Source organism: Platalea leucorodia, assembly GCF_965183815.1.
Source record: "Platalea leucorodia genome assembly, contig: HAP1_HAP1_SCAFFOLD_59, whole genome shotgun sequence".
Lineage (NCBI taxonomy): Eukaryota > Metazoa > Chordata > Aves > Pelecaniformes > Threskiornithidae > Platalea > Platalea leucorodia.
The window spans coordinates 396,748-412,105 of record NW_028121451.1 but is presented as its reverse complement, the minus strand read 5'-3'; the positions used below and the strand labels follow the sequence as shown (position 1 = coordinate 412,105).

At 54.0% G+C, this 15,358-nt stretch overlaps 1 protein-coding gene across 1 annotated transcript; it reads left to right on the top strand.

Moving 5' to 3' along the window:
- Positions 1–215: 215 nt before the first annotated feature.
- LOC309603357 (olfactory receptor 14C36-like) lies at positions 216–9,557 on the top strand (the record flags this gene model as incomplete). Its single annotated transcript, XM_082338226.1, has 3 exons — positions 216–1,025; positions 9,358–9,464; positions 9,551–9,557. 3 exons carry the CDS (start codon positions 216–218, stop codon positions 9,555–9,557), a joined length of 924 nt encoding a protein of 307 aa, XP_082194352.1.
- Between the last annotated feature and the right edge of the window lie 5,801 nt (positions 9,558–15,358).

The window sequence follows — 15,358 nt, the reverse complement described above, 5'->3', positions numbered from 1 at the left end:
CCCTGCTCCTCCCATCAGACTCAGCCAGCACAAACCAGAGCTCCAGCTTGGGGGATGCACTAAGGTCCTGAAAGAAAGGAGAAAAGCAATGTATGCTGGGGAGGTGGGGTGGCGAGCTGGAGGGGGCAGGGAATGGGAATAGCTTTGCTCAGAGCAGTCCTAACTTGTGAGCGTGTTTTCCTCCTTTGGCAGTACCTCATGAACAAAGGGATCAGATGTCCAACAGCAGCTCCATCACCCAGTTCCTCCTCTTGGCATTCGCAGACACGCGGGAGCTGCAGCTCTTGCACTTCTGGCTCTTCCTGGCCATCTACCTGGCTGCCCTCCTGGGCAACGGCCTCATCATCACTGCCGTAGCCTGTGACCACCGCCTCCGCACCCCCATGTACTTCTTCCTCCTCAACCTCTCCCTCCTTGACCTGGGCTTCATCTCCACCACTGTCCCCAATTCAATGTCTAATTCCCTGTGGGACACCAGGGCCATCTCCTATGCAGGATGTGTTGCGCAGATATTTCTGCTTCCCTTCCTGATCGTAACAGAGTATTTTCTTCTCACTGTCATGGCCTATGATCGCTACGTTGCCATCTGCAAACCCCTGCACTACGGGACCCTCCTGGGCAGCAGAGCTTGTGTCCACATGGCAGCAGCTGCCTGGGGCAGTGGGTTTCTCAATGCTGTGCTGCACACTGCCAATACATTTTCACTACCACTCTGCCAAGGCAATGCTGTGGACCAGTTCTTCTGTGAAATCCCGCAAATCCTCAAGCTCTCCTGCTCACACTTCTATGTCAGGGAGGCTGGGCTTCTTGCAGTTAGTGCCTGTTTGCTCTTCGGGTGTTTTGTTTTCATCATCCTGTCCTACGTGCAGATCTTCAGGGCCGTGCTGAGGATCCCTTCTAAGCAGGGACGGCACAAAGCCTTTTCCACGTGCCTCCCTCACCTGGCTGTGGTCTCCCTCTTCGTCAGCACCTCTTATTTTGCCTACCTGAAGCCTCCCTCCATCTCCTTCCAGTCCCTGGATCTGGTGGTGGCTGTTGTGTACTCGGTGGTGCCTCCAACAGTGAATCCCATCATCTACAGCATGAGGAACAAGGAGATCAAGGATGCCCTGAAGAAAGTATTTGAACACATACTATTTCAGCATCCTTAAGGTACCCATCATCCTTATAAAACTCCCAGGTTACCTCAGGAAAAGTCACGACTATCTTTTGTTCTGTTCTTTATTTTATATTTCTTTTTTATACCTGTGGTAATATTAATTGCAAATAGTGTTATTCATCCCACTTCTTGGCATTCAGCTTTTTTTTTTTTTTCTGAGCTACTATCTTATTGTGCCTACAGAACCAGTCTCCTTGCATAAATAAAGAAAACAGCAGAAAAGAATTTGTCTGAGCTCCCATCTCTTCAAATCTTCTCTGGAGCTGGGGGCACAGTGCCAGCATGCAGAAGGGGTAAAGGAGCCAAAAGTCCTGATGCTGCATGGAGGAGCAGCTCTGTGGCCCTCAGAGGTGCCCTTGCTGCCTCGGCAGGCACTCCCTCTCTGCTGCCTTTGAGTCAGGGCTGCTGCTTCTCTGGAGCCACGGCCATGGACCTCTTGGAAACCCCACAGGCTGGATCTAGGGCAGCTCTCCCTCATCTTTTGTGCCATTAGAGAGACCCCATCGTCCTGCTCAGCCCCATCCTTGGCTACTGAGCAATCAGGGAAGATGGAAAAGGGCTCAGCAGAAGCGATCCCCATCCAGCTGGGTCTGCTCCCCACCCTGACCAGCATGGTTAGTGCACCACAGCCCCCTTGCTCCGCAGAGCAGCACTGCCAGCTTGGAGCCCTACAGGGAGCATGGAGAGGACCCAGGAATGGCCGTCCAGGCCAGCACAGACACGCTCGCCTGCAGAAAGGCTCTCTGAGGAGCAGGGGTGACTCCGGAGAAGAGCAAGGGAGCATTTCTGTGCCTGCAGGGAAGAATCAATGAAAAAGAGAAATCTCTTTCTCCAAGCACCCACTCGAGGCAGGCTGCTCTGTCACTGAGCCAAGACTCTTGTTCTGGCCTGGGGAGAGGGGCTGGAGCTGAAAGGGCAAAGGCAGTCTGTGGTGAGGGTCTCCTGGAACTGAGACCAGGGGTCTTGCAGTTTCACTGACCCCCATTTACTCATGCCATTGGGAGCCTCCAGCCCTGGGGCTGATGGGGAGGCTGAGACCCCTCCCTGCCCCCCCAGCAGCTGCTGTGCCCTTAGAGAGGCCAGGGCTGGGGGGTTAATGCCCAGAGCTCTGCAGCACCCTGCAGCAGGTGCTGCTGTGGGGCCAGCCCACACTGGGCTGCTCTGCTGGGTTGGGGAGTGGGCAGGAGACATGGAAAGAGGTGGGGAGGGGTTGGACTGGGCTCAAAAGTGCCTGGGAGAGGACAACACCAATGTTAGCTGAGCTGTGTGACCATGCAGGGCGAGGACATGTTCCAGTGGGTGCGTGCTGCAGAGCCCAGTCTCTTGGAAGGGAGCTGAGACATGCAGGTGCAAGAGAGAAGAGACTGGTCTGTGCCCTTGGTGGCATGGACAGATCAAGAAAGTGCCCCAGGGCATTTAGCAGCCAACCAGCCTCTCCCATCAGCCATTTCCAGCACTGGCCACTCACCCCAGTTTATCGGTGTTTTTGCTCTGTGGCCATCTCCTTCCTCCTGCTGGTCTTGATTTCTGTGCTAGGGGAAAAGCCAGCCCTGCCAGGCCTCTCTTCTTGCCCAGACCTTGGCAGACTCCAGGGCAGGGCTGTCTGCAAACCCTTGTGTGGGACACGGCTGGGGCTTGGCTGAGGCTGAGCACTGGGGGGCTGCAAAAGAAGGAGGGCTGGTGGGGATGCACACTGAAGTCTGGCATGGGGACTCTGGTGGGGGACGTTTCCCCAGCCCAAACACACCCTGTCCTGCGCAGTGTCTGATGATGGGGGCCCTGGGGGCAAGTGTTGGGCAGTGGGGCTGTGCTGCTGCAGGGATGGGTCACAGATGGGAGCCACAACACAACGATCAGGGGGTGGAAGCAGGGACAGGCTACGAAGGAGGAATTTAGAAAATATGACCTAAGCGTTGCACGTATGTGTTTAGGAAAACCAAAGCTCAGCTGGAGCTGATAGGGGCTGCAGGCAACAACAAGAGCAAAATGAAGAGCTTCAGTCACTGTGTTTGCAGTAAAAAGCTGAACAAGGAACATGCCGCTGAATGATGGCGGTGGGTGCGTGTCATAACATCAGACAGATGGGGCTGAGTGACTCAACACCGCCTTTGCCTTAGACTTTGCTAAAAAGGTCTCCCAGGCCTCTGCTCAGTGAAAGGGCTCAAGGAGGAGAGGAGAGCACGTAGTGACAGGAACCTCATGAAATCCCACAAGGACAGATGCCAGTTTCTGCCCCTGCAGGGGACTAACCCTGCAATGGCACAGGCTGGGGGCTGCCTGGCTGGGGAGCAGCTCTGTGGGAAAGGTCTTGGTGGGCAGGGAGCTGGACAGGAGGCAGCCATGTGCCCTGGCAGCAAGGGAGGCCAGCAGCACCCTGGGCTGTATGACCAGGAGCACGGCTAGGAGATGGAGGGGAGGGACTCCTCCCCTCTACGTGGAACTTGCTAGACCACATCCAGAACACTGTGTCCAGTTTTGGGCACCCCAAGAATGGAAAGGGGTTGGCAAGCTGGAGTGGGCCCTGAAGATGGTCAGGGGGCTGGATCACTTTCTCTGTGAGAAGGGATTCCAACAAGAAGGGATGGATGAGGCACACCTCACAGCAAGGAGGGCCTCACCTTTTTCACCAGGAGGCTAGCCAAGCATTGGAACAAGCATTGGTCACCCTGATAGCTTGTGAAGTCCTCCGTCCTTGCAGGTTTTCAAGACCCAGATGGACCAAGCCCTGAGAAACCAGGTCTGACCATATACCTGACCCTGCTTTGAGCAGAGGGTTTTTCTATAGACCTCCCAAGGTCTACTCTGAAGCTCAATGATCTTATCATCCTAGGATCTCTTGTCCGATAACTTAGCAGCAGATGAGAGAGCAGATGTTTATGGGGCACAGCTCCTCCTGTGTTTTATGTGACCAGCAAAGACCAGTCAGGTGAACATCTCCACTCCACTGACTGCAAGGGGAGCCTGAGAGGCACTGCCTCAGACAGCTCTACATTGCCCCTGAGGCACATTGCATCCTACTTTAAGCACCTCAGAGGCCATGGTCTGGACCCTGAAGCTCCTACACATAGGTTGTGGGAATCAGGGAAGCTGAATGCCACCTGTAACTATTAAATGCATTCCTAGTGTTCATAAACAGCAAAGAGTTTCTCTTTCAGGTGCAGTCCCATATCACACGGACTCCACCTGGGATCTGTCTCACCTTGCTTTAGACAATGGCTCTCTGGGTGTCTTTCCACTCGTTCTTGTTCAGGCTCCTCTTACAGCTGACAGGGGGTCTTGACCCTCCCCAGTGTAATTTAAGCTCACAGCACTTTAAATCACCTGGTTCCCTTCATTGTCCAGCAACCTGATCAGCCCACACACAGCCTGGGTATTAGCTCACTCCTGGGCTCTTCTTTCCAGGTGAACCCCATCCAAGCTGAATTCTCAGGTCTGGTTCTGAGCCTGCTTTGGCCCAAGGCAACCTCCTGACAGCATGGATAAAACCAAGCAAGGTTCAATTACCTCTGCAGTATGCTCGTGCTGTCCCAGAAAGCTCTGCAGTGGTTGACACACCCACCCATCTCAGGCCGTACCTTAGGGCACACACTGTGAACTCTTTTGCAGCACGCTATGAAAAACCTTCTGGTTGGTTATAATATATCATGTGCAACTTTTGGGAAGGTTGAGTGGCCAAAGCAAGCCTGCAGATGATCCCCGTGTTGTGTCCGGGCATCAGGGGCAGAACATGGGACTCAAAGGAGGCCTAGGCAAGGAGCCACATGCGGCTTCCTGACAGGTCTGCTCCAGAGGAGATAGGGCCGAGCAAGGTGTCCGTGAGCATGGCCTGCCCTCCTGCCTGCTTCAGCTGGTCAGATGGCTCTAACAGAGGTGTCCTCAGAGGCAGCACAGAGACAGGTCCCTTTCACCTGCCTTGCCCCTCTCTTTTTTGACACAGGCAGTTGATGACTGACTAGGGCTGGACTCTCTTACTTGCAAACAAGGCAGAAGTGGATGAGGATGTCAATGCTGAGGGCAGCCATGGCTGCAGTGACGACGGCAGAGAAAAAAGACAAACAGCAGAATTGCAGCCTCGGACTGCAGGAGAGCAGATTTCAGCTTGTTCAAGACCTGCTTGGCAGGATCCTGGAGAGCCAAGTTACATGGAGCCCCCTTGGATCTCTGGGGAAAACAACATGAAAGCCCAGTAACACATCAGTCTGATATTCTGGGAGTAGAGCAGGGCCTAGCTGGAGGCTGGTGTGGATGAACAGGGATATTCTGGCTGAAGAGTTGAAAAACCAGAAGGCATTGCACAGAGGTGGAAAAGGGAGCAAGTTGCCCAGGAGGAAGATAAACAGGTTATGCAGGGAGGAAATTAGGAGGGCCAAAGGCCAACTGGAGCTTGATCTGGCTTCTGCTGTAAAAGATAATTAAAAATATGTTTCCACAAATACATTAACAACAAAAGGAGGGCTAAGGACAATCTCCATCCTTTAATGGATGCAGGGGGAAACACAGAGACAAAGGATGAGGGAAAGGCTGAGGTACTTAATGCCTTCTTTGCCTCAGTCTTTAATAGTCAGACCAGTTGTTCTCAGGGTACCCAGCCCCCTGAGCTGAAAGACAGGGATGGGGAGCAGAATGAAGCCCCCATAATCGAAGGGGCAATGGTTAGCCACCTGCTACACCACCCAGACACGCACAAGTCTGTGGGGCCAGAGGGGATCCACCTAAGGGTACTGAGGGAGCTGGCGGAGCTGCTCACCAAGCCACTCTCCATCATCTATCAGCAGTCCTGGCTAACTGGGAAGGTCCCAGCTGACTGGAGGTTAGCAAATGTGATGCCTGTCTACATGAAAGGCCAGAAGGAGGATCCAGGGCCTACAGGCCTGTCAGGTTGACCTCGGTGCTGGGGAAGGTTATGGAGCAGATTGTCCTGAGTGCCATCACGCAGCGCGTATGGGACAACCAGGGGATCAGGCCCAGTCAGCGTGGGTTTATGAAAGGCAGGTCCTGCTTGCCTGACCTGATCTCCTTCTATGACAAGGGGACCCGCTTAGTGGAGGAGAAAAAGGCTGTGGATGTTGTCTACTTGGACTTTTGTAAAGCCTTTGACACCATTTCCCACAGAATTCCCCTGGAGAAACTGGATGCTTATGGCCTGGATGGGCGTACACTTCACTAGGTAAAAAACTGGCGGGATGGCCAGGCCCAGAGAGTTGTGGTGAATGGAGTTAAATCCAGTTGGTGGCCAGTCACCAGTGGTGTTCCCCAGGGCTCAGTATTAGGGCCGGTTCTGTTTAGTATCTTTATCAACAACCTGGACGAGGGGATTGGCTGCAGCCTCCGTAAGTTTGCAGATGACACCAAGTTGGGCAGGAGTGTTGATCTGCTGGAGGGTAGGAAGGCCCTACAGAGGGACCTGGCCAGGCTGGATCGATGGGCTGGGGCCAACTGTGTGGGGTTCAACAAGGCTTAGTGACAGGTCCTGCACTTGGGTCACAACAACCCTGTGCAACGCTACAGGTGTGGGGAAGAGTGGCTGGAGAGCTGCCTGGCAGGAAAGGACCTGGGGGTGCTGGTCGACAGCCAGCTGAATATGACCAGCAGTGTGCCCAGGTGGCCAAGAAGGCCAATAGCATTCTGGCTTGCATCAGGAATAGTGTGGCCAGCACGACCAGGGCAGTGATCGTCCCCTTGTACTCGGCACTGGTGAGGCCACACCTCAAATCCTGTGTTCAGTGTTGGGCCCCTCACTCCAAGAGGGACATCGAGGTGCTGGAGTGTGTCCAAAGAAGGGCAACAAAGCTGGTGAAGGGTCTAGAGAACAAGTCTGGTGAGGAGCAGCTGAGGGAGCTGGGGTGGTTTAGTTTGAAGAAGAGGAGGCTGATGGGAGACCTTATTGCTCTCTACAACTACCTGAAAGGGGGCTGGAGCCAGGTGGTTGTTGGTCTCTTCTCCCAGGTAACAAGTGATAGGACAAGAGGAAATGGCCTCAAGTTGCACCAGGGGAGGTTTAGGTTGGATATTATGAAAAATTTCTTCACTGAAAGGGTAGTCAGGCATTGGAACAGGCTGCCCAGGGAAGTGATTGAGTCTCCATCCTTGGAGGCATTTAAAAGATGGGGAGATGTGGTGGTTAGGGACATGGTTTAGTGGTGACCTTGGCAGTGCTGGGTTAATAGTTGGACTTGATAATCTTAAAGGTCTTTTCCAACCTTAATGATTCTATGACTCTATGATGCATTAAAATGCCTTGGGCTGGTCCTCTGCTGCTGAGCTGGTCCAGGCTGCTGGGATGGAAGGAGCTCCTGGCACCCGTGCTGCGCTGCAGAGAGACAGCTCTGCCCGGGAGCAGCTCCTCTGCAAAGCGCAGCAGGGCGCAGGGCCCTCCCAGGGTCTCTCAGGGAGATGAGCAAGGCAGACTAAGAGCTTAAAGGTGGTCAGGACTGGGAGGATGACTGAGAGCTCAAAAGAGGAGAAATCTTTGCAGCCCTGGACACGGTCAGTCTCTGGGTGCAGGGCGATGCAGCTGTAGTTCCTGGAGGCATCTCCTCAAGCTGGCACAGCCCACAGCTTGTGGCATCTGTAAGGAGGGGGCTCTTCTTAGGCAATTTTGCATCGCTGTGAAGCCATGGTGTGCAGCTGGAGGTGCCCAGGGCTGTCCTTCTGAGCAGGGTCCCCGCACCCCAGGGGGCTGTGTGCTGGGGCAGGGACTCTGCCCCCTGCCAGGGTCAGCACTCAGCCTGCCCGGGGAGCTCCCCATGGCACTGCGGGGAGCAGCTCTGCATGGAAGGAGCAACCCCCGGTGGGGCAGGGCAGGGTCACTCTGCTGTCGAGAGGGTGCTGCATGGGTGAGGGCTGCTCACAGCTCCAGATCACCCCTGGGACATTTCATAGGGCACTCTTCAAGAAGAACATCAAGGCAGGGGCTACCTGGGAGCAAAGGCGCTTTCCAGGGTCGGTGCTTTCACTTCCCAGCTGTGATGGTAGGTGGAAATGGTGATGGAGCTGTCAGGTTTGCACAAGAGACAGAGACTCCTACAGTATTACCGTGAATGATGGATAGGCTTTTCAAAGAACCTGATGAAGTCACTTCACCCACCTCAGCCTACAGAAAGCATTAACATCAGCTTTGAGGTCTCCTCAGGGTTATCCTGATATTCTCTGTAAGACTTGCCAGCAGGGAGATCCCCCTGGGCAGTGCCTTGCTGCCAGGAGGTGTCTGCAGGGCAGAGCTGAGTGCACAGCGCGTGGGATGGGATCTGTGAGCAGGGACAGGGAGGAGACCTGGGGAAAGAGAAACAGCTCCTGACAACTCCAGCTCCAACCAGCAGAGACATGGGCAGGGAGTGGGAGGCAACTGCAAAGAAGGACTGGGAGAGGCTGCGTTCAGGCAGCTCTCTTTTGGGCCTTCACTGGAGATGTCTGCTGGGCCTTGTCTGCTGGGCAATGAGCTGACTCTCTGTTTAAGACACTCCATCCTCAGGACACCCGACTGTCTGTTTTGCCCGTCCTGCTGGGCTTGCGTGCTGCCCCCCAGAAAGGCACGGCTCTCCTGTAGGATCCCAGGGAGGGCTGAGCCATCCCTTGTGGGTCACCAGTCTCCTCTCAGATTCCTTTGCTTCTCTGTGAGTGGGATCATGTCCTGCCCTCTCCATCACAACTCCACCTCTGTGCTGGAAAAAGAAGAGTTCGCAGATCTGCCCGTTGAAACAGGACTCCCCTGCTTTCATCAGAGTCCAGCTGCTTTTTTTTAAGACTAATTTGTGTGTGCAGTCATCCTCGAGGTAGCAGAAGTGAAAGCAGAGGGCAGCTGGGAACAAGACTGATGGACACTGCAACTCCCCTGACTCTGCACTGAGCCACAGAGAGCTGAGCCCTTTGGCCTGTCTTGTCTCAAGACTCCACACTTTCAGTCATAAAAATGAGGATTTCTACTCCTACAAATAGTACTCTCCAGATGTGATGGTGGAAAATGAAAGACAGAGAAAATTATCATCAAGACATGCTAAGCCTCTCTTCTACAGCCCAGAGGCTTAGGAGCCATGAATGCAGATATTGGACATTTCCATTAAGGGATCCCCTCTGAGCAGGGACGCCACAAAGCCTTTACCATGTGCCTCCCTCACCTGGCTGTGGTCTCCCTGTTTATCAGCACTGCCATGTTTGCCTACCTGAAGCCCTCCTCCATCTCCTCCGCACCCCAGGGCCTGGTGCTGGCAGTTCTGTACTCAGTGGTGCCTCCAGCAGTGAACCCCCTCATCTACAGCATGAGGAACCGGGAGCTCAAGGATGCAGTGCGGAAACTGATGACTGGATGGTTTTTTAGAAGCAATATACTGCCCATCTACTACATATCACTCATAACTCATTACAGGCCCAACTTGTCTTTTATATGTTTTGTAGTTGTTGATGTTACTGGTTGTTTTTTTTTATTATTTTGTTTTTTTTTCACTTCTGATAATGTTGTCCATAAGGAATTTTCATTACTCATACCATTTCAAATTAATTCTGTACCTGTCTGGTTTGACCCAGAGACAGCATGAATTTCCACACCCTCTGTGCATTTAAACATTAAGAAGGACCCTGCAGGGACTTTTTTTGTCTGAGATTTTTCCTCCAAGACCTTCTCTGGAGCTGCAGAGGCAGCTCCTGCGTCCAGAGTCCCTGCACAGCAGATCTGTGACAGAGCTGGCCTCTCTAGCACCATTTCCATCAGGAAAGGGGATCTCCTCAGGGCAGTGCCCGAAGGCTGAGGTCTTTTTCCAAAGTTGTTCTCAAGAACGTGCCCAAGGAATAGAGTCTCCAGAGGACTGTTGCTTTGCTTGTTTCTCCCTGGGCTCAGTGGGATGGGTCCCAGTATGGTCTTCCAGGGACTGAGCAATGTCTCAGGTGTTACTGGTTGGGGGACAGCACCCACACAGATGGGGAAGGGTCTCCAATTAACCTGCCTGGGGCTCTACAGCATGTGATAGGGCTGATGGCAGATGAGTGCTTTTCTGGAAGGGATCAGGAGCTGCCAGCAGAGCACAGGTGATCTGCAGGGACAGCGTGTGCCAGGAGGTCAGCAGTGAGTGGAGCCCACTGAGCACAGGTCTGTGCAAGGTGGAGGGACCCAGAGATAAAGTGCTAAATCTGGGTGTGAACCGCCAAGCGAGGGCTCTGCAAGCCCAGGGGGTGCAGCAGGCACAGGGAAAGGAGCCTGGTGAGTGATTCATTTTACCGTCAGTGCACTTTTGTAGACTGGATCCAGTGCAGCACCCAGACACATCTCGTGGTGTTGGCAATAAGGCAGGGTACCTCTGAGCACCCTCCGTGGCCAGAAAAGAGCTTCTGTGGGAGGCAGGCAGTGGCAGTGATGTCCCTGAGCTGGGTCTGCCTCCCAGCCTGACCAGCACAGCCCTGTGGAGTCACCCTGTGACCCCAGGTCCCACAGCCCACTTGCTCTGCAGAGCAGCACCACCAGCTCAGGGGCTGTGCAGAGAATGGGAAAGGGGTGCAGAAATGGCCAGCCAGGCCAGCACAGATGTGCCCACCTTGAGGAAAGGCTCTGTGGAGAGATGGGATGTCCTGGGAGAAGAGCAGGATGCCATGTGTGTGCAGGGGAGACATGGGAAGAGAAACCCTTTGCTGTGGGTGCCAGCTCGGGGCAGGGTGCCCTGTGGCCGGGGCAGCGGGAGCTGCCTGAGGAGCCCCAGGGCCAGGACTCTGTGCTGTCCTGGGGAGCGGGGCTGGCCCAGGGGGCTGCAGGCTCCTGGGATGGCCTCTGCAGGACATGACAGCAGGAGAGACACTGCCACTGACCTCCATTTCCTCCTTGCTGCGGGGCCAGACCAGACTGGGCTGCTCTGCTCGGCTGGGGAGAGGGCTGGGGAGTGGGGAGAGCTGGGAAGGGGCTGGGATGCCTGGGCTGGGAAGTGCTGGGGAAAGGGAAACACCAACATACTGCTGAAGTGTGTGAGTGTGCAGGGTAGGGGCACACAGCAGTGTCCTCGCACACCCAGCCAGGCCGCCTGGCAGAGACATGAAGGACCAGCAGAGCAGGACCTGGTCTCTGCCCATGTGTGCTGGACACCCCAGGAAAGCTGCCCCAGGGTAATCGTCACACACCAGCCCATAACAACCACCATTGCCAGCTCTGGCCTCTCACCCCAGCTCCCAGAGGTTGTTTGTCCTTCCATGGAGGGACACCGAATGACTAGGTCAGAAGTCCATGTTTGCATTGTGCAGACACATCGCAAGCATGCACGTGGTGTGTGCGTGGGGAGGTGAACCTGAGTGAGCACAAATGCCATCAGCTGCTCCTGGGGATCCCATGAATGTCTGTGGGACACACAGTGTCTCCAAGTCACTTCCCCTTGAGAGTAACATCCCCTGGGAAACCACCTGCATGCAGCACTGAGATGTGCTTCCTAGAACTGAGGTCCCCGTGTCCATTCCTCATGCCTTGGGGCGTCTCAGAGGAGTGCAGTGCAGGGCGATACACCACAAGGCTGAGGTGCCTGCCAGCCTCTGGGAGTGGCAACAGGAGGCCAGAGACACTACGACTGCTGCAATGCACTGCCTGTGCCTGGGCAAGGGAAGGACTTGTATCTCTCAAGACCCCTGTGTACATGAGGAGTGCATGAGTACAGCTCAGACATGGACACCTCACAGAGCCCAGACATTTCTGTGTGTCACTCCAGGAGCAGCTCCCACCGTCCCAGTGCGATTTATGTCACTCGCCTTGGAAACGCTCATTGCCAGTTCCTCTGTCTGCCATGATATTCATTCTTGGCTTTCTGGCCTGTGCCTTCAAACACACAGCATGAAAGCAGCATGCCTGTGGAGCATCTCACCTGGGCAGTCAGAAGGGGTTCTGCACGCAGCAGCGACATTGCCCTCTAGAAGAAGGCCCTTCTCACCTTTCAGAAGGCGCAGAGCACATTTAGGGATTAGTAACACACCCAGAAGCACACACCTCCATGCTTCACCTCTCTGAGCTTCCTTCACCATTTCTTTAAGCAATGAACAAAGAAGAAAAAGGTTCTTCCTCACAGGTGTCCTACTAGGAGAGAGCGGAAAAGAAGGACCTTAGCCTTCCATGGTGTCGCAGACGAGCAGAATGTACCCCACTCATAAGAGAGAAGCAGCAATAGGTTATACTGAGGTAAAATAATAATATGACAGGGTTCAATGAGTTTGATGGAACTTAACAAAGTTTTAAGAGTGGTTTACCAAGGTTCAATAAGTTTGATGGCATGGTTCACCTTGTTAATTACTGCATGGAAGAAACACACAGAGGAAAACTAAGTTAGAATTGAGTGAGAATGATTCAGACAGAGATCGGAGACACAAAGAGTAAGGAGGACCCTCCCGTTGAGTCACGAGGTTCAGAGTGGACCCCCTTGCTTTCTAAACTCCTTTTTGGAGCCTTGGTGCGGCTGGATCCAGTCAGTCTTGATCAATGGTTCATGTCTAATGGAATTATCCATACAATGTTTATAACATCTGAGTAGCTACATGGATTATTCATAGTTTTAATTCAGCATGCTCTCAGTCACTTACCAAGGATGCTGTCACAGGTGAGGAATTACTTTCCATCATTTTTCAGCAGTCCTGGTCAACCGGGGAGGTCCCAGATGACTGGAAGTTAGCAAATGTGACACCCATCTACAAGAAGGGTTGGAAGGAGGATCCGGGGAACTACAGGCCTGTCAGCCTGACCTCAGTGCTGGGGAAGGTCATGGAGCAGATCATTGTGAGTGCCATCACACAGCACGTACGGGACAACCAGGGGATCAGGCCCAGTCAGCATGGGTTCATGAAGGGAAGATCCTGCTTGACCAACCTGGTCTCCTTCTATGACAAGGTAATCCGCTTGGTGGATGAGGGGAAGGCTGTTGTCGACTTCGGGTTTAGTAAGGCCTTTGACAGAGTTTCCCACAGCATTCTCCTGGAGAAGCTGGCTGCTCACAGCTTGGAGAAGTGCACTCTGCGCTGGGTTAAAAACTGGCTGAATGGCCAGGCCCAAAGAGTTGTAGTGAATGGAGTTAAATCCAGTTGGCGGCCGGTCACAAGCGGTGTTCCCCAGGGCTCAGTGTTGGGGCTGGTCCTGTTCAAAATCTTTATCGATGATCTGGATGAGGGGATTGAGTGCACCCTCAGTCAGTTTGCAGATGACACCAAGTTGGGTGGGAGTGTTGATCTGCTGGAGGGTAGGAAGGCCCTACAGAGGGATCTGGCCAGGCTGCATCGATGGGCTGGGGCCAACTGTGTGAGGCTTAGTGCCGGGTTCCTGCACTTGGGTCACACCATCCCTATGCAACGCTACAGGCTTGGGGAGGAGTGGCTGGAGAGCTGCCTGGCAGAACAGGACCTGGGGGTGTTGGTTGACAGCCGCCTGAACATGAGCCAGCAGGGTGCTCAGGTGGCCAAGATGGCAATGGCATCCTGGCTTGCATCAGGAATAGTGTGGCCAGCAGGACCAGGGAGGTGATAGTGCCCCTGTACTGGGCACTGGTGACGCCGCCCCTTGAGTACTGTGTTCAGTGTTGGGCCCCTCACTCCAAGAAGGCCATCGAGGTACTAGGGCATGTCCAAAGAAGGGCAATGAAGTTGGTGAAGGGTCTAGAGAACAAGTCTGGTGAGGAGCGGCTGAGGGAGCTGGGGTGGTTTAGTTTGAAGAAGAGGAGGCTGATGGGAGACCTTATTGCTCTCTACAACTACCTGAAAGGGGGCTGCAGCCAGGTGGTGGTTGGTCTCTTCTCCCAGGTAACAAGGGATAGGATGAGAGGAAATGGCCTCAAGCTCTGCAAGGGGAAGATTAGATTGGATATTATGAAAAACTTCTTCACCAAAAGGGTAGTCAGGCATTAGAACAAGCTGCCCAGGGAAGTGGTTGAGTCTCCATCCCTGGAGGGATTTAAAAGACTGGTAGACGTGGTGCTCGAGGACATGGCTTAGTGGTGGACTTGGCAGGGATAGGTTAACAGTTGGACCTGATGATCTTAAGGGTCTTTTCCAACCTTAACGATTCCATGATTCTATGAATCTCTCCATACTGGCTAAGGCAGGATCTCTCAGTCTCAGGAAAGGGATCTCAAACCCTGAGAGGCGTCCCTGCTCGAGGGGAGAGTCACCTGGCCTGCCGTCCAGCTGCCATGCAGGGAGAGCTCTCATTGGGCCCATCCTGATGGTAATATTTATAGGGTGAAGTAGTTGGCTGCTAGTCAATAGTATAGACAAGATATCTTCATTTTAGCTCTGGCATCTTGTATCTTTGGCTTTCGAAACCACCTTTTGGAATCTTGTTCAAGACACCTTCACTCCCTTGTACGTCAGCCAGGGGCTTTCCAGCTCACACGTTCACCCCAAGGACGTGAGGGCTGTTGCTCCTGCCTCAGCCTGAACCAAAGTGCGGCTCGGAGTCAAGTGTATCCGTCACATTGACCAGATGCAGGAACTCTGAGGGGTTTATTCCTTTAACCCTTGCCTCTCTCCCCTCATCCTCTTTTCCTAGGGTGTTTTGGAGTTTAAGGGGGGATTTTTTGTCGTTGGAGGTGTTTCTGTAATTATTTTGCTGAGGAAGGTGGCGCAGCCTTGAAGCCCTGGGAGGCGGGGAAAGGTCTTACGTCCGGCACAAAGCCGGGAGCTCTGACGCCACCGTGAGCCCTTCTCTGCCCACGGCTCCCAAGAAGCATTTTCACCTCCCCACGGGCCTTCCCGGTGCCTGTTGGGATCCCTGCCCTGGAACACGCCAGAGCACGGGCACCGCTGCTGCGGGAGACACGACGGGACAGGGGCCCCGCCCACCCGCTTCTGCTGGAAGCCCCGCCCCCTCCCAGCACCCGCAGGGGCCCTGTGCCCCAGAAGTCGCTCTCCTCTACCGGCCATGTGCTCCGCTGGGATTGGCTGGCAGGACCGGCCACCCCTGCCGCTTGGCCCAGAGATACATCAGACCTGGAAGGCCCTTCCCCTGCATCCACAGGGGCTGCCATTTTGGGTTGGCCGCCATTTTGTGACAGGGCGCCACCATTCCATGGCAGTGAGCTGCCCTTTTGTTAAAGCTCATACTGCTCTGTGATTGGCTAATGGCCAACAGATAAAACCTTTTTTAATAAGCACTACTGGAGTGAGTACTTAAAGTTTAAATGTGAAGAGAAACAAAAGGAAGAGGCCAGCCCAGGGTCCCCCACTTTCCCAGGCTGCAGAACAAGCCCTGACAGGTCTGGG